This window comes from Hippocampus comes, unplaced genomic scaffold, assembly GCF_001891065.2.
Source record: "Hippocampus comes isolate QL1 unplaced genomic scaffold, H_comes_QL1_v1.1 scaffold90, whole genome shotgun sequence".
NCBI lineage: Eukaryota > Metazoa > Chordata > Actinopteri > Syngnathiformes > Syngnathidae > Hippocampus > Hippocampus comes.
Window position 1 is genome coordinate 576,266 of NW_017804912.1, and position 16,532 is coordinate 592,797.

Below are 16,532 nucleotides of genomic sequence, written 5' to 3' on the forward strand. Positions count from 1 at the left end.
CGGAATGGATCATGCAATCAGAGGCTTAACTGAAATATCACAGGATTTGGTAGGTCATGGAAAAGGTCTTTCCAGGATTTTTAAAATCTTTCCAAAAATCTAATGATTTGGAAACATCGTGGAAAACTTTGAATGACTCATATTGAAGACAAAATGGTGTAACGCACAAATACCACTGAAACCGAAGTGCTGCCTGCAGTCAGAATCGGGTGAGTGACAAGAAAATTCATCTGAAACCAACTTTTGAGGAGCTAACAAGCTAAAGTCCAATGAAAAGAGAGGGTCAACTCAAGTGTAAATAATCAGCCAACATGAGCAATAATATTCATACCAAGCGAGCATAAGCAAGAGACACACACAGTCCAGAAGACGACGCTTGACAGAAGTTAGGACTCGCCTCATTTGCTCCTCAGCAGCTTGAGACCAGTCGCCGACTTCATCTCGACGCTCCGAGTCGGTCTCGGATGCATTGGAGTGCTCCGAGTTGGTGCCTGGCAGAAGCACAATGTTGCACTGAGTTCCTGCGCTACGGAGTCGTGCGCAAATTACACCGAGTAGAGAGGAAATAGACGACTGTAGCTCCGCGGGCTCATTTCATCCACGTTCCCTCATACACACACCACGAATCATAGGCAAACAGACATCCTGCAATACGGGGGGGAAAAAAATTACAGAAGTGGCCAGACACGAGAGTCTTCGCGAGCATGCTTTCGAGCAGGGGTGCCCAATACGTCCATCGCGATCGACCGCTAGCCCGGGAAAACATGTGCGTCTGGGTGCGTGTTATTGATTTGACTGGATCGATTTTTGTGTTCCTGCACACTGAACCCGAAGCATCCTATGAGTTTCACTTACACAAAAACAGTATTTAAAAAATATAGAATCAAAAAAAAAAAAGCAGATCACCTTGAACCCATGCCGGCCCATGATCTGCACCACCGGAAGTTGTTCGCCACCCACATACGTACGATAGTTTCTGCACTTATGACGCCGCAAAAGTGCGACCCATCGCATCTCCCACGAAGATAGGCGGTGATTTCCTTTTCACAAACTATCGTATCGTGTGTATGCGTGCACGTGCGCTTAACGGGTCGATCGCAGTAGGTTGGTTGCTTGAAAAGTAGAGCTTTGGTCAAAAAAGGTTGGGCACCCCTGATTTAGAGGATTTAAAAAAAAAAAAAAAAAATCATGAACGTCGTCAATGGGAGCCCACAGGCGATACTGTCGCATCCGCCACCAGCTCGGCGTGCCTACCGTATCCGGTACTGTAGCCGTGGCCTCTGCGCCCACGACCTCGACTGTTGTAGGAGCGCCCGACATGCGACGAGGACGACGAGGCGTTGGTGCCGCCGTCTGCGTTATATCCTCCTCCTGCTCCCCCTCCTGCTCCTCCGCGCTCGCTCCTCTCTCCGGGTCGGTGGCCCTGCGTGAGCTGCCGCAACTGTTCATCAATCTGCATCCGCTCCAGACGAAGTTGTTCAACCTCCTAGTTGGGCAGATCAGATCCAATGTATGGAGGGAAAAAAAAAGAAACATGATTTAAAAAAATAAATAAATAAATAAAAAGTATTTGGTGTTAAGGGGGGAAAAGCATTTCCATTTCTACACATCCTGTGTGACTTGTGCAACACACACACACCCAAGCATGCCCTTACATTGAGGTACGAGATGTGGTACTCCAGCAAGACCTGGACATTCCCAATGCTCTCCTTCGTGCCGACAAAGGTAAAGGGGACCATTCCCTGTGTCAACAAAACCAAACGAGCACAACGTGCAGGTCAGTATATGTCAGGCAATGCCACCAAATCCAGCGTGGAAAGAAATGTGACAATTGCTCAGTGAGGAGCTAAAAATAAAAAAATAAAAAAAAACAAAGAAAAGAAATAAACAACAAGAACGCGGCTCACTTCTTGTCGTGGTTGCTTGTTGTCATTGTCTCCTTCGATCCTGACCCGCACCACTCCGGACTTGTCCACAATCTCCTGAATGACTTTTCCATTCTTACCGATGACTTTCCCTAAGGGCAGACAACAGGTGAGCCGATTGCAGATTTCCTGCATTGAAAAATCTTTCCAGTAACCATCATTGCCGCTATTAAGCGATGCTCAAAAGAAAAAAAAATGTTAAAAGGGAGGTGAGGGGGTGAGCTAAACATCCATTTCCAAGGATGTGTACATACCAACAAGGTTTCTTGGTACTTGGACAGAATCCTCCAGAAACTCGAGGTAGTTCCTTGCCTTTTTCACTGCTTCTGCCGTCTGGAAAACCAAAACAGGAGAGCTTTTTTGCACAAACGAACAAGGAAAATGTCAAAACATCCAGGTGACAAAACCGGCCGAGACCACGTGACTTTGACGATGAAGTTGAACTTGTAGAAGACCGTCTGGCCCAATCGCCAAAACAAATGTTCTTCACAGGATGGCCTTTGGAGCATACAAAGCCTGATTCCGTTCCGTAAAATACTAATACAACCATTTGCAAATCCTTTTCAATCTCGATTCAACCAAAGACAAAAACAAGATATTGGATGTGCGCGATATTGGAAAATCGTGCGATATACGATTTAGGTGTTGAATACAACGAGATCGACAAGGAACACGTTCCGGAGGAAATGACATTTTTATCATCGAATGAAAGAAAACCAGACCCACCCCCCTCCAAAAAAAAAAAAGCGATGTAGCTCATGCTTGTATCCATGCCAGCCCCCAACTTTTTGAAAAGAACACTACCTCTCCATAAATTCTGAAGGTACCGGTCTCCTCGTCCAAATCGATGGCGGTGACCCCTGGAACTTTTCGCGCTTGCTGAATGTTACTGCCGTGACTGCCGATGGCCAGCCCCATCAAATCAGGCCTCACCGTGAACTCTTCCTGGAAGGATGACACCAGGTGCCGGGAGTTCTAAACAAACAAACAAACAAGCAAAATTAGTGAGGTCGATCCAAGCGTTGAAATCCTTCAGCCTTCTCCAATCGCCGCCGCAGAGTTCGCAATGGCCAGCAACTGACCTCGAGGTGTTTTGTAGCTTCCTGGTTGCGGGACATGAGCATCAGCTTGGTTCGGAGGCTGCGGAGGTGCATGTCACTCAGCAAAGACACACGCTTCACCGTGGACTCGTTGGTGGACTAGAATGAGAGAGCGACAAAAAAATAATAATAATTGATCAGGATTAATGGCAGCCTAAGCTGTGTTCGTGTGGATGTGACATGGGAATTGCAGACATGGTATGAAGACATTGCCATCCGGTCCGAGAGAAGGGAAGAAAGTTCATTACCACAATGACCAACTGGCTGGTCTCGGCACAGTAGGAGACTTGACAGGCTTCCACAGCTTTCTTAAAGTCTTTATGCGCATTCTCGGTTTGACACCTGAAACGGATCAGCACAAGCAGAACTTAAGTTGCTTAGTTCTTAATTCGAGAAGACTAGCGACAACTCATTGAAAACAAACAGCGCTCCTCAATTGCCAAATGACTTCATGTATACATTTGCACTTTAATTTGGTGGGGAAAAAAAACCTAAAAACCTAAAAAAAATGTCGTTTGATCCAAAAGGAACGTGCATCATTTCAGTGTTCCAAAGAATTTGATTAGCCTCCATGTAACATGAAACATCGTCTTGTTTTGTACCCCCCGCAAAAATATGCAATCGATTGAATCATCGCGATCTCAAAGATCACCAAAATAATCGTGACTGATATTTTTTCATAATCGAGCAGCCCTACGTGTTTGATTTTGCAAAACGTCACCATTCGTGGCAAAGTTAGCGCCTCAGTATTTCCGCACAACTTCTAATTAGGTTGTCATGCTCAAAATGTGTGACGGCACCCTTAAAAAGGACCCGTTTTCAGGTTAGCAACAGACGGGAACAGCTTTCGAACACAATACAAGGGTTGCGCGTATAAATATGCAAGTCTTCATTTGTTCCGAAAGAAATTTGTCCACTGCACTCCTGTGGTACTCACGCTTCTTGCAGATCTTGCGGGACAGCGATCGTGCACTTGTGAAAGTAATTACTGGTGATTGCCTTGTTGGTGTTGACCGGGCGCAAGCGCTCAAATGTCACAATCTCGTTGTAGACGGCATCACAGGCCGCATACTCGATGACAAAGAACTGGGGGGGGGGATACAAGATCAGTGAGCAAAGAAAACAACTGATGAATATTTTAGTTCGTCGATCACGGTGTCAGTTTTTGGGCGACGATACAAAATGGGTCCAGTCAACATGGGGCGCGAGGTCAAGCAAAACTCACATCGCCTTTCGTCATGCAGACTTTAGCCAGCCACCAACCACAAGGTTCCACATCATTGGCCCTGGAAAGGATCTGCCCAGATCATAAGATATGAAGATGAAGACACTACCAGACAGTAAAAGCGGGAAGAAAGCAAGTACATCGAAGTGACTCGTCCATACCTCCACTTCCTCACCCTCTCGAATCTCCTTCTTGGCGTCAGCAGGGGGTGGCATCCGGACATCGCTGAAGGGCACCTGGCGTTCTGGTTGCCAACTGAAAAACAAACAAACAAACAATCGCTTCAAAAAAAATGCGCAGCGCACACAGACGGCCGCCGGAAATCACAAACTCACTTGTTCTCAAAGGCAATAGTGAGAGAATCATTGTGGATGTCTCTGACTAAGCCCTGTCAAAATACAAACACACGTGAATGCGTTACTCAACGAGAACAAAATATTATGACCTACTATAAAACAATAAAATATGAGCCCCATTGAGTCCTTACTATCTTCTGAGTCATGTTTTCTTTTTTTTTTTTTTAAGTGCACATACAGCCATGACAAGTCAAACCAGTAAATATTTAAGATGACTCAAGAACCAAAAAACAAGACTGAAACCGAATGGTATTCACGCACGACATTTTTCTTCCCAAGTAATTAGTGATGCACCAAGAACTAGAGCCAGTACTGTATTGTGAATTTTAGGGAACAAAAATAATTTCAAGCACAATGGGACATTACTAACAAAGAGGGGAAAAAAACCCTCAACTCATCAAACCTTAATAAATATAAACATCTAAACAATGTGGGCTTTCTACCCATCAATAAAAGCCGACAGATATCAACTAGACTGATGGGGTGAAATCACGTTGCCATTTTACCACATGACAATCAGTGCTCCATTTGGTGACAAGACTGAATCACATCGCTTGGCTTCCATCCTCCATTCTAGTGGCCGGGATGTCAAACGTGACCTAGTCACTGAGATTTTAAACAAACCCAAGTCTTAAATAATGAACAATGAATCTTTTGTAAACGAATGAATATGTATAAAATTACTCGTGGTGTTTAAAAATCTTACACGTTTTTTTTCTGTGTTAACAAATGCTTTTTTCTTTTTTAAATTATTACAAGGAGTATCATTGTAGTAATTGTTTGAATTCACACAAATAAAAATGATTTGAAATTGTTGAGGCGAGAGAGATTTTTTTTTTTAATTCATGTCAACGCCTAAACAGTTCAACCATTCAACCAAGTCATTCCATTAAGAGATAAGCATTCACACTCTGATCCGATATCAGTTCTCATTTACACCTCTGGGCAAGTGAGTCTTCAGAATCCAGGTTTCTGGACACGATAGGAAGCCAGAGAGCCTGGGAGTTGAAAACATGAGCAGGGGATTATTTTAAATCACCTATTCTGGATTTTTGTCAACTACTCTGCTCGTCGAATACGCGAACGGGGAGGTCAGATATTCCCTTTCTCGTACCATGACTTTTTTTTTTAGTAACACGGAATGAAAACGATCCAAATCGAATTGCTCAGTCATGATCGGTTCGAGCAGAACGAGGAGGGGTTGCCACGAAAGCGGGGCGGCAGACGGCAATTTTACTCTGGTCGCTCGTCTCGAAATAGCATTGAGGGTTTCAGTATCAGGGGCCACCGTCCACTCTTCCGTCAGCTGCTCATGACTGACAAGAAGCAACTGGCTCACACGCACATACACACACAAAAAAAAAATAGCTTCGACGTTCTTCAGAAAAGAGGTGGCTGCGCGGCTGTAGAGCTTAACGTTACCGTCGTTCCAAGTTCACAATTAGGCTTTGACGAACCTTTAGCGCAAATTGAGGATAACGGATGCCGCTTCCGTTAGCATCAAATATCACCGTAACACACGAAGCACGCCCAAACTCCTCTGTGACTTCATTCTTTGACGTCAGCGGCTCAAGTTGGCTAACTCAAAACACGGTTCAGCAGCACCCTTGCAAAAAATGTCACCGAGGAGAAATGAAGGCGAGGTTGTGGACCATCATTATGTTTCTTGGGCGCTGTAACAAAAAATAAGATGCCGAAGAAGTGACGAAGATTCGGCGGCAGTGCTAGCTTAACTAGCTAGTTGTAGCTAGCGAAGCTAATGCCGGTCACTAGCAAACATTGAAGGTTACAACTTGTCGCCCGAAAAAAAATCCGTCCTCGATGTGCCAGCTAACACACTGCAACGCGGGACACTATGATATAGCGGTCGCGTAATAATAAGCCGACATTTACCTTGTAAAAAGCCCCGTTGGAGCCGCGAACCTCCACCTCCAGTTCTTCCATATTGGACACGCAAAGGATGCTGGGATGACAGGTGCTCCTTAAAGCACCAACACCATCATATTAAAAAAAAAAAAAAAACAACAACAACAACAAATAACTGGGACAAGAAATAACTATTATTTTACCACGATGAAATTCCGATTCAAGAAAAGAAATCGCAGATTTCTAAACTGTTCGTATCACGCAAAAGCTAAGCTTTGTGAAAGGACACAATTGCAACTTGTGACAAAAGTAGGACAAGTGAGTGAAGACCTCTGTGTCTTTAGTACTCGAGGTAGTTCCTTGCCTTTTTCACTGCTTCTGCCGTCTGGAAAACCAAAACAGGAGAGCTTTTTTGCACAAACGAACAAGGAAAATGTCAAAACATCCAGGTGACAAAACCGGCCGAGACCACGTGACTTTGACGATGAAGTTGAACTTGTAGAAGACCGTCTGGCCCAATCGCCAAAACAAATGTTCTTCACAGGATGGCCTTTGGAGCATACAAAGCCTGATTCCGTTCCGTAAAATACTAATACAACCATTTGCAAATCCTTTTCAATCTCGATTCAACCAAAGACAAAAACAAGATATTGGATGTGCGCGATATTGGAAAATCGTGCGATATACGATTTAGGTGTTGAATACAACGAGATCGACAAGGAACACGTTCCGGAGGAAATGACATTTTTATCATCGAATGAAAGAAAACCAGACCCACCCCCCTCCAAAAAAAAAAAAGCGATGTAGCTCATGCTTGTATCCATGCCAGCCCCCAACTTTTTGAAAAGAACACTACCTCTCCATAAATTCTGAAGGTACCGGTCTCCTCGTCCAAATCGATGGCGGTGACCCCTGGAACTTTTCGCGCTTGCTGAATGTTACTGCCGTGACTGCCGATGGCCAGCCCCATCAAATCAGGCCTCACCGTGAACTCTTCCTGGAAGGATGACACCAGGTGCCGGGAGTTCTAAACAAACAAACAAACAAGCAAAATTAGTGAGGTCGATCCAAGCGTTGAAATCCTTCAGCCTTCTCCAATCGCCGCCGCAGAGTTCGCAATGGCCAGCAACTGACCTCGAGGTGTTTTGTAGCTTCCTGGTTGCGGGACATGAGCATCAGCTTGGTTCGGAGGCTGCGGAGGTGCATGTCACTCAGCAAAGACACACGCTTCACCGTGGACTCGTTGGTGGACTAGAATGAGAGAGCGACAAAAAAATAATAATAATTGATCAGGATTAATGGCAGCCTAAGCTGTGTTCGTGTGGATGTGACATGGGAATTGCAGACATGGTATGAAGACATTGCCATCCGGTCCGAGAGAAGGGAAGAAAGTTCATTACCACAATGACCAACTGGCTGGTCTCGGCACAGTAGGAGACTTGACAGGCTTCCACAGCTTTCTTAAAGTCTTTATGCGCATTCTCGGTTTGACACCTGAAACGGATCAGCACAAGCAGAACTTAAGTTGCTTAGTTCTTAATTCGAGAAGACTAGCGACAACTCATTGAAAACAAACAGCGCTCCTCAATTGCCAAATGACTTCATGTATACATTTGCACTTTAATTTGGTGGGGAAAAAAAACCTAAAAACCTAAAAAAAATGTCGTTTGATCCAAAAGGAACGTGCATCATTTCAGTGTTCCAAAGAATTTGATTAGCCTCCATGTAACATGAAACATCGTCTTGTTTTGTACCCCCCGCAAAAATATGCAATCGATTGAATCATCGCGATCTCAAAGATCACCAAAATAATCGTGACTGATATTTTTTCATAATCGAGCAGCCCTACGTGTTTGATTTTGCAAAACGTCACCATTCGTGGCAAAGTTAGCGCCTCAGTATTTCCGCACAACTTCTAATTAGGTTGTCATGCTCAAAATGTGTGACGGCACCCTTAAAAAGGACCCGTTTTCAGGTTAGCAACAGACGGGAACAGCTTTCGAACACAATACAAGGGTTGCGCGTATAAATATGCAAGTCTTCATTTGTTCCGAAAGAAATTTGTCCACTGCACTCCTGTGGTACTCACGCTTCTTGCAGATCTTGCGGGACAGCGATCGTGCACTTGTGAAAGTAATTACTGGTGATTGCCTTGTTGGTGTTGACCGGGCGCAAGCGCTCAAATGTCACAATCTCGTTGTAGACGGCATCACAGGCCGCATACTCGATGACAAAGAACTGGGGGGGGGGATACAAGATCAGTGAGCAAAGAAAACAACTGATGAATATTTTAGTTCGTCGATCACGGTGTCAGTTTTTGGGCGACGATACAAAATGGGTCCAGTCAACATGGGGCGCGAGGTCAAGCAAAACTCACATCGCCTTTCGTCATGCAGACTTTAGCCAGCCACCAACCACAAGGTTCCACATCATTGGCCCTGGAAAGGATCTGCCCAGATCATAAGATATGAAGATGAAGACACTACCAGACAGTAAAAGCGGGAAGAAAGCAAGTACATCGAAGTGACTCGTCCATACCTCCACTTCCTCACCCTCTCGAATCTCCTTCTTGGCGTCAGCAGGGGGTGGCATCCGGACATCGCTGAAGGGCACCTGGCGTTCTGGTTGCCAACTGAAAAACAAACAAACAAACAATCGCTTCAAAAAAAATGCGCAGCGCACACAGACGGCCGCCGGAAATCACAAACTCACTTGTTCTCAAAGGCAATAGTGAGAGAATCATTGTGGATGTCTCTGACTAAGCCCTGTCAAAATACAAACACACGTGAATGCGTTACTCAACGAGAACAAAATATTATGACCTACTATAAAACAATAAAATATGAGCCCCATTGAGTCCTTACTATCTTCTGAGTCATGTTTTCTTTCTTTTTTTTTTAAGTGCACATACAGCCATGACAAGTCAAACCAGTAAATATTTAAGATGACTCAAGAACCAAAAAACAAGACTGAAACCGAATGGTATTCACGCACGACATTTTTCTTCCCAAGTAATTAGTGATGCACCAAGAACTAGAGCCAGTACTGTATTGTGAATTTTAGGGAACAAAAATAATTTCAAGCACAATGGGACATTACTAACAAAGAGGGGAAAAAAACCCTCAACTCATCAAACCTTAATAAATATAAACATCTAAACAATGTGGGCTTTCTACCCATCAATAAAAGCCGACAGATATCAACTAGACTGATGGGGTGAAATCACGTTGCCATTTTACCACATGACAATCAGTGCTCCATTTGGTGACAAGACTGAATCACATCGCTTGGCTTCCATCCTCCATTCTAGTGGCCGGGATGTCAAACGTGACCTAGTCACTGAGATTTTAAACAAACCCAAGTCTTAAATAATGAACAATGAATCTTTTGTAAACGAATGAATATGTATAAAATTACTCGTGGTGTTTAAAAATCTTACACGTTTTTTTTCTGTGTTAACAAATGCTTTTTTCTTTTTTAAATTATTACAAGGAGTATCATTGTAGTAATTGTTTGAATTCACACAAATAAAAATGATTTGAAATTGTTGAGGCGAGAGAGATTTTTTTTTTTAATTCATGTCAACGCCTAAACAGTTCAACCATTCAACCAAGTCATTCCATTAAGAGATAAGCATTCACACTCTGATCCGATATCAGTTCTCATTTACACCTCTGGGCAAGTGAGTCTTCAGAATCCAGGTTTCTGGACACGATAGGAAGCCAGAGAGCCTGGGAGTTGAAAACATGAGCAGGGGATTATTTTAAATCACCTATTCTGGATTTTTGTCAACTACTCTGCTCGTCGAATACGCGAACGGGGAGGTCAGATATTCCCTTTCTCGTACCATGACTTTTTTTTTTAGTAACACGGAATGAAAACGATCCAAATCGAATTGCTCAGTCATGATCGGTTCGAGCAGAACGAGGAGGGGTTGCCACGAAAGCGGGGCGGCAGACGGCAATTTTACTCTGGTCGCTCGTCTCGAAATAGCATTGAGGGTTTCAGTATCAGGGGCCACCGTCCACTCTTCCGTCAGCTGCTCATGACTGACAAGAAGCAACTGGCTCACACGCACATACACACACAAAAAAAAAATAGCTTCGACGTTCTTCAGAAAAGAGGTGGCTGCGCGGCTGTAGAGCTTAACGTTACCGTCGTTCCAAGTTCACAATTAGGCTTTGACGAACCTTTAGCGCAAATTGAGGATAACGGATGCCGCTTCCGTTAGCATCAAATATCACCGTAACACACGAAGCACGCCCAAACTCCTCTGTGACTTCATTCTTTGACGTCAGCGGCTCAAGTTGGCTAACTCAAAACACGGTTCAGCAGCACCCTTGCAAAAAATGTCACCGAGGAGAAATGAAGGCGAGGTTGTGGACCATCATTATGTTTCTTGGGCGCTGTAACAAAAAATAAGATGCCGAAGAAGTGACGAAGATTCGGCGGCAGTGCTAGCTTAACTAGCTAGTTGTAGCTAGCGAAGCTAATGCCGGTCACTAGCAAACATTGAAGGTTACAACTTGTCGCCCGAAAAAAAATCCGTCCTCGATGTGCCAGCTAACACACTGCAACGCGGGACACTATGATATAGCGGTCGCGTAATAATAAGCCGACATTTACCTTGTAAAAAGCCCCGTTGGAGCCGCGAACCTCCACCTCCAGTTCTTCCATATTGGACACGCAAAGGATGCTGGGATGACAGGTGCTCCTTAAAGCACCAACACCATCATATTAAAAAAAAAAAAAAACAACAACAACAACAAATAACTGGGACAAGAAATAACTATTATTTTACCACGATGAAATTCCGATTCAAGAAAAGAAATCGCAGATTTCTAAACTGTTCGTATCACGCAAAAGCTAAGCTTTGTGAAAGGACACAATTGCAACTTGTGACAAAAGTAGGACAAGTGAGTGAAGACCTCTGTGTCTTTAGTACACTCGAAAATTATTGAACGGGAGTTGAATAATATTTAATGTCGACTGTTGCCGTAATCCGTTTTTAAGGGCAGGAGTCTCAAGTTGTGGCCCGTGGGCAGTTTGTGGCCTGCAGGATGATAGTTTGCAAGTGCCTCTATTCAGCCAGTTTTAGATGTCTCGCTCCTTCAACACATCTGATTCAATTGACCAGCTTATCAGGAAACTCTGCAGGAGCCTGATAATGATTCTGACCATTTGAATCAGGTATGTTGGAGGAGGGAAATTTTAGGCTGGTCCAGACACAACATATTTGCCACGAATCATTCTTCGAGCTGACAGCTGAAACGATTCTTTTAAAGAAGGCGATGGAAAGGGAATGGTTAACATAAAGAGTGACATATAGACAGATAGATGGACAGAAAGACAAAGGGATAGATTGAGACTGCGGATCTGATGATCCAAATGTTTGTCTTTCAATTTGACTCACCGTACTGTGTGACTGTTTGTGGCGGTCACCATGGCAACGTGACACTCCAGCACTTCACATAGTCTCTTCACTATTTTTCTTATTTTACATCGCTATTCCCAGTTCTTCTGGTCAGAGGACTCGCCAACCACAAATTTGTCTTTGACGTTGTGTCTTTTCCGTAACATTAATTTTGATTTGTTGTTCGGTGTCTTGGATACTGTGTTCTTCGACGTATCGTGTTCTTTGACTGTGTTTACTGTTTTTTTTTTTTTAAGTTCTCTAATGTTATTTGATGCATTGTTCTGCTGTTAGTTCATATTTTGCTGAGGGGGTTTTCTAACGTGATGATGGAGGTTATGCTAGACCTTTGTTTTCTATGATGTACAGCAGTTGTGTTTGATGAGATGTATGTGTCGATGTTTTCTTCTCTGTATCCATTTTGGTTTAGCTCAGTGGACGGGTCCGACTCGTCTGGCTCTTGACCAGATTGTGCTCAACAGGAAAACGAACCCACAACCTCCTCTGTTGTCAATACGGGTTAGATGCACAAAATCCAGTGGAGCAGCAACATCCAAAAATTAGCCCCACCATGAGGTCACTGCTTGTATTGTATGGGAACACGCAGGCAAGCGCACACACCCCATCTTTACAAATTTTGTAGAATTTATTGATAAAACGCATTTAGTACATGACAAGAGTTGACAAGATGAAGAGTTACAACATTGAAAATAGCTATATTATTTTAAAACTGTCTTGGAGTCTGAGAGGCGACAGAGGTGATCAGTCCACCTCTTCAATGGTGGGCCCCTGGGCGGCAGCCCTGGCCTGCGCCCCGCAGCTTCCCGCAGGCCCCGCCCCCTGATACAGCTTGCTGATGATTGGCTGACACACTCGTTCCAGCTCCTTCTGCTTGTGCTGGAACTCGTCCGTGTCAGCCAGCTGGTTGTTCTCCAGCCAGCGGAGGGTCTGGTCACACTTGTCCGTCAGAGTCTTCTGATCCTCCTCGCTCAACTTGGCCGCCAGCTTCTCATCCTGGACGCTGCTCTTCACGTTGAAGGCGTACGACTCCAAAGCGTTCTTGGCAGCAATCTTGTCCCGCTGCAGGTCATCCTCGGCTTTGTACTTTTGGGCGTCGTCCACCATCTTCTCGATCTCCTCTTTGCTCAGACGGCCTTTGTCGTTGGTTATGGTGATTTTGTTCTCCTTGCCGGTGCTTTTGTCCACCGCCGACACGTTCAAGATGCCGTCGGCGTCCAGGTCGAAGGTGACCTCGATCTGCGGCACGCCTCGTGGAGCCGGCGGGATTCCGCTCAGCTCAAACTTTCCCAGGAGGTTGTTGTCCTTGGTCATGGCCCTCTCGCCCTCCAAGACCTGGATGAGGACGCCGGGCTGGTTGTCCGAGTAGGTGCTGAAGATTTGCGTTTGCTTAGTGGGAATGGTGGTGTTGCGTTTGATGAGCGGCGTCATGACCCCTCCGGCGGTCTCGATGCCCAGTGACAGAGGCGCCACGTCGAGCAGCAGCAGGTCCTGGACGTTGCCCGAGGTGTCCCCCGTGAGGATGGCGGCCTGAACGGCCGCGCCGTAAGCCACCGCCTCGTCGGGGGTGATGCTCTTATTCAGCTCTTTGCCGTTGAAAAAGTCCCGCAGGAGCTTCTGGATTCTGGGAATCCGTGTGGAGCCGCCAACTAGAACCACGTCGTGGATCTGGCCCTTGTCCATCTTGGCGTCCCTCAGGGCTTTCTCCACCGGCTCCAGAGTTCCCCTGAACAGGTCGGAGCACAGCTCCTCAAAGCGAGCCCTGGTGATGGCGGTGTAGAAGTCCAGGCCCTCAAAGAGGGAGTCGATCTCCACGTTGGCCTGGGAGCTGGAGGACAGCGTCCTCTTGGCCCTCTCGCAGGCGGTACGCAGCCTCCTCAAGGCCCTCTTGTTCTGGCCGATGTCTTTCTTGTGCTTCCTCTTGAACTCGGCGACAAAGTGCTCCACCATGCGGTTGTCAAAGTCCTCTCCGCCCAGATGTGTATCCCCGGCGGTGGCTTTGACCTCGAAGATGCCGCCCTCGATGGTCAGGACGGACACGTCGAAGGTGCCGCCTCCCAGGTCAAAGATGAGGATGTTGCGTTCTCCCGACTGGCTTTTGTCCAGACCGTAAGCGATGGCCGCCGCCGTGGGCTCATTAATGATCCTGAGGATGTTCAGTCCCGCGATGACACCCGCATCTTTGGTGGCCTGGCGTTGGGAGTCGTTAAAGTAAGCGGGGACCGTTACCACGGCGCTGGACACCCGTTGACCCAGGTAGGCTTCGGCCGTCTCCTTCATTTTGACCAGCACCATGGAGGAGATCTCTTCTGGGTAGAAGGCCTTCTCCTCCCCTTTGTGCTGCACTTGGATTTTCGCCTTCCCTCCGTCGGCGACCACCTTGAAGGGCCAGTGCTTCGTGTCCGCTTGCACCACCGGATCGTCGAACCTCCTTCCGATCAGTCTCTTGGCGTCAAACACCGTGTTGCTCGGGTTCAACGCCACCTGGTTCTTGGCGGCGTCACCGATGAGCCTCTCTGTGTCGGTGAACGCCACATAGCTGGGCGTGGTTCTGTTGCCCTGGTCGTTGGCGATGATCTCCACTTTGCCATGCTGGAAAACACCCACGCAGGAGTACGTGGTGCCCAGGTCGATGCCGATGGCGACGCCTTTCGCTGACACCATTTTGTTTACCCGACAGTGAAGATGTTTGTCTCTGAGGGGAACGACATTGAAGCAGCACATTAAACATCATGTTAACATATTATAACAACATCGTCTGTATGGGGAAATGACATTACAGCAACACAATTACTAAATATTGATAATATTTCCCTGTATAACAACTCTACACGTTAAAAATCACAAAATGTAAAATATGGCAACACGTTCAACATTTGAACATGTTACACATCTAAACAACAGAGAACACATTCAATATGAGTCAAGTGTGAATTATAGAGAAAAACCCATCAACTTACATTTAAAAGGGCACTGTGAGGTCCGCGGATCTTGTGATGTTTGTTCTTCGTGTAGTTTTTGCTGTGCCCCAGCTGCTTTTATACCCAGCGAGTTTGCATTCTGGACATTTCCAGACTTTTCTGTCAATTACGTCACAAACAAGTGCAAATTCCTGTTGGTGCCTTCAAAACAAAAGAAATAGGAGTGGACTTCGAACGGAGGAATGCACTTATTGTGAAGGCAAGTACGGTCACATTACTAAATATTGACGTCAACTTCTTCCAGAACCCTCTGGAATCGTGAAGGGAAAGCGAGACGAACGCAGACAAATCTGGATAAAGATAATTTGGATGTGGTTGACGTCATTCATTTATCGATATGATTATTGAATGTTTGTTAAAACGCGGTGGCATACATTTCATGTCATATTACATCAACCAACAAAACAGTTACTGCAGTGACTTTATGTGTACTTTGTATCAAGACAATAACCGCTTCAATAAACGTAAGGTTAATAATGACGATATCGATCTAGCGGGAAACATTAATTGGCTGTGCTCGGAATCATTCACGTATTCCCTTCTGCCGAATCAATGGGTCTGCCTTTCTGATGGCCGTTGGTCTCTTGTCAAAGACGTACTCTGTCGTGCAGGTGTTTCCTGTCTGTTAACTTCACATTTTGTCATCCGAATTGGAAGTATGGTGCGACGTTGCTGTGTTACTGGGTGCAGCAGCTCGTCAAATGGGAACGGTAGCTCCAGGAAGGCCCTTCAAAAGTGGTGAATTAAAAAAAAAAAATTAAACGATTCCGATGGAAAGACGCAACCACTAGCAGCAATTCTTTCAGTGTTCTAATCAACCACAAAGTAAGCGTCGGTCGAGCAAGCTAATCAGTCCCGAACAACCACTGCGACACCTAGTGGCCAATAGTTTACCTCCTGCTGGTTGCGTGCCGTAAAGTCATGCTAATCCTCATTTGCTTTCCCCGCGACACTGAACAAAGAGAGGAAAATAGTCTTCATACATCCGGTTAAAATTGGTCAAACGGACACAGACAAGATCAATCTACACGGGGCAATACAGTACACCTCTCCTATTTCAAGGAAATTAGTTTTGCTCACAACATGAGAGATTAATCAAGAATCACAGACTGATAATAAATGAAGCTAATCATATTAGAAATTCGGAAAAAAAAGATTTTAAAATGTTGAAAAGACCTTCCTTATCGGTACGCGAAAAAAAAGCACATTTCTAACCTGAATTTAAAAAAAACATTAAAACTCGGGCATGACTTCACTTCGATTGGCAGTTTTCTGACATTTGCATACAACATAACAGTTAAATGTAACTTCACCGTGTTTTCTTTCAATTCTAATTCTCGTCGATGTCAAAATGCACATTAAATTGTCCTTTGAGGAGAAAACGGTGGGTTTTGTTTAAATTGTCATAAGCACATATTTTTTAAATCAAGTATTAAAAAACATGTTCATGCCATTGTATTTGCTCAGTGATTTGCCTCCATTTTATGACTCAAAAATGCTGAGCCCAATGCCAAAAGCACACATGTATACACGTTTCGAGTCTCATTTGATCATATTCCCACTTTGAAGAGCCAAGTGGCTTTGACACAAGTGTGTTCCTGTGTAGCATGTCGTGTGTGTGTGTGTGTGTGTGTGTGTGTGTGTGTGT

General features: G+C 45.1%; 3 protein-coding genes across 3 annotated transcripts in view; all 3 read right to left on the reverse strand.

Annotated features, from left to right (window-relative positions):
• Nucleotides 1-6,606, reverse strand: part of LOC109524537 (fragile X mental retardation syndrome-related protein 1-like) — a 12,148-nt gene extending 5,542 nt beyond the window's left edge. The window contains exons 1-13 of the mRNA XM_019884489.1: nucleotides 6,500-6,606; nucleotides 4,586-4,638; nucleotides 4,412-4,505; nucleotides 4,251-4,322; nucleotides 3,963-4,111; nucleotides 3,274-3,367; nucleotides 3,008-3,124; nucleotides 2,730-2,900; nucleotides 2,180-2,258; nucleotides 1,908-2,017; nucleotides 1,656-1,742; nucleotides 1,255-1,486; nucleotides 360-491 (exon numbers count right to left, since the gene is read on the reverse strand). Of these exons, the coding sequence (XP_019740048.1) occupies nucleotides 360-491; nucleotides 1,255-1,486; nucleotides 1,656-1,742; nucleotides 1,908-2,017; nucleotides 2,180-2,258; nucleotides 2,730-2,900; nucleotides 3,008-3,124; nucleotides 3,274-3,367; nucleotides 3,963-4,111; nucleotides 4,251-4,322; nucleotides 4,412-4,505; nucleotides 4,586-4,638; nucleotides 6,500-6,550 (1,441 nt within the window). The 5' untranslated portion in view covers nucleotides 6,551-6,606. The remainder of the gene's footprint in view (nucleotides 1-359; nucleotides 492-1,254; nucleotides 1,487-1,655; nucleotides 1,743-1,907; nucleotides 2,018-2,179; nucleotides 2,259-2,729; nucleotides 2,901-3,007; nucleotides 3,125-3,273; nucleotides 3,368-3,962; nucleotides 4,112-4,250; nucleotides 4,323-4,411; nucleotides 4,506-4,585; nucleotides 4,639-6,499) is intronic.
• A 206-nt stretch (nucleotides 6,607-6,812) lies between these two features.
• Nucleotides 6,813-16,532, reverse strand: part of LOC109524889 (fragile X mental retardation syndrome-related protein 1-like) — a 24,129-nt gene continuing 14,409 nt past the window's right edge. Inside the window, exons 2-10 of the mRNA XM_019885021.1 lie at nucleotides 11,099-11,186; nucleotides 9,185-9,237; nucleotides 9,011-9,104; nucleotides 8,850-8,921; nucleotides 8,562-8,710; nucleotides 7,873-7,966; nucleotides 7,607-7,723; nucleotides 7,329-7,499; nucleotides 6,813-6,857 (exon numbers count right to left, since the gene is read on the reverse strand). Of these exons, the coding sequence (XP_019740580.1) occupies nucleotides 6,813-6,857; nucleotides 7,329-7,499; nucleotides 7,607-7,723; nucleotides 7,873-7,966; nucleotides 8,562-8,710; nucleotides 8,850-8,921; nucleotides 9,011-9,104; nucleotides 9,185-9,237; nucleotides 11,099-11,149 (846 nt within the window). The 5' untranslated portion in view covers nucleotides 11,150-11,186. The remainder of the gene's footprint in view (nucleotides 6,858-7,328; nucleotides 7,500-7,606; nucleotides 7,724-7,872; nucleotides 7,967-8,561; nucleotides 8,711-8,849; nucleotides 8,922-9,010; nucleotides 9,105-9,184; nucleotides 9,238-11,098; nucleotides 11,187-16,532) is intronic.
• Nucleotides 12,511-15,008, reverse strand: LOC109524867 (heat shock 70 kDa protein 1-like). The gene is made up of 2 exons (XM_019884992.1): nucleotides 14,864-15,008; nucleotides 12,511-14,596 (listed from the first exon to the last, which is right to left on the reverse strand). The coding sequence occupies exon 2, from the start codon at nucleotides 14,565-14,567 to the stop codon at nucleotides 12,648-12,650; it is 1,920 nt and encodes a 639-aa protein (XP_019740551.1). The 5' UTR covers nucleotides 14,568-14,596; nucleotides 14,864-15,008; the 3' UTR covers nucleotides 12,511-12,647.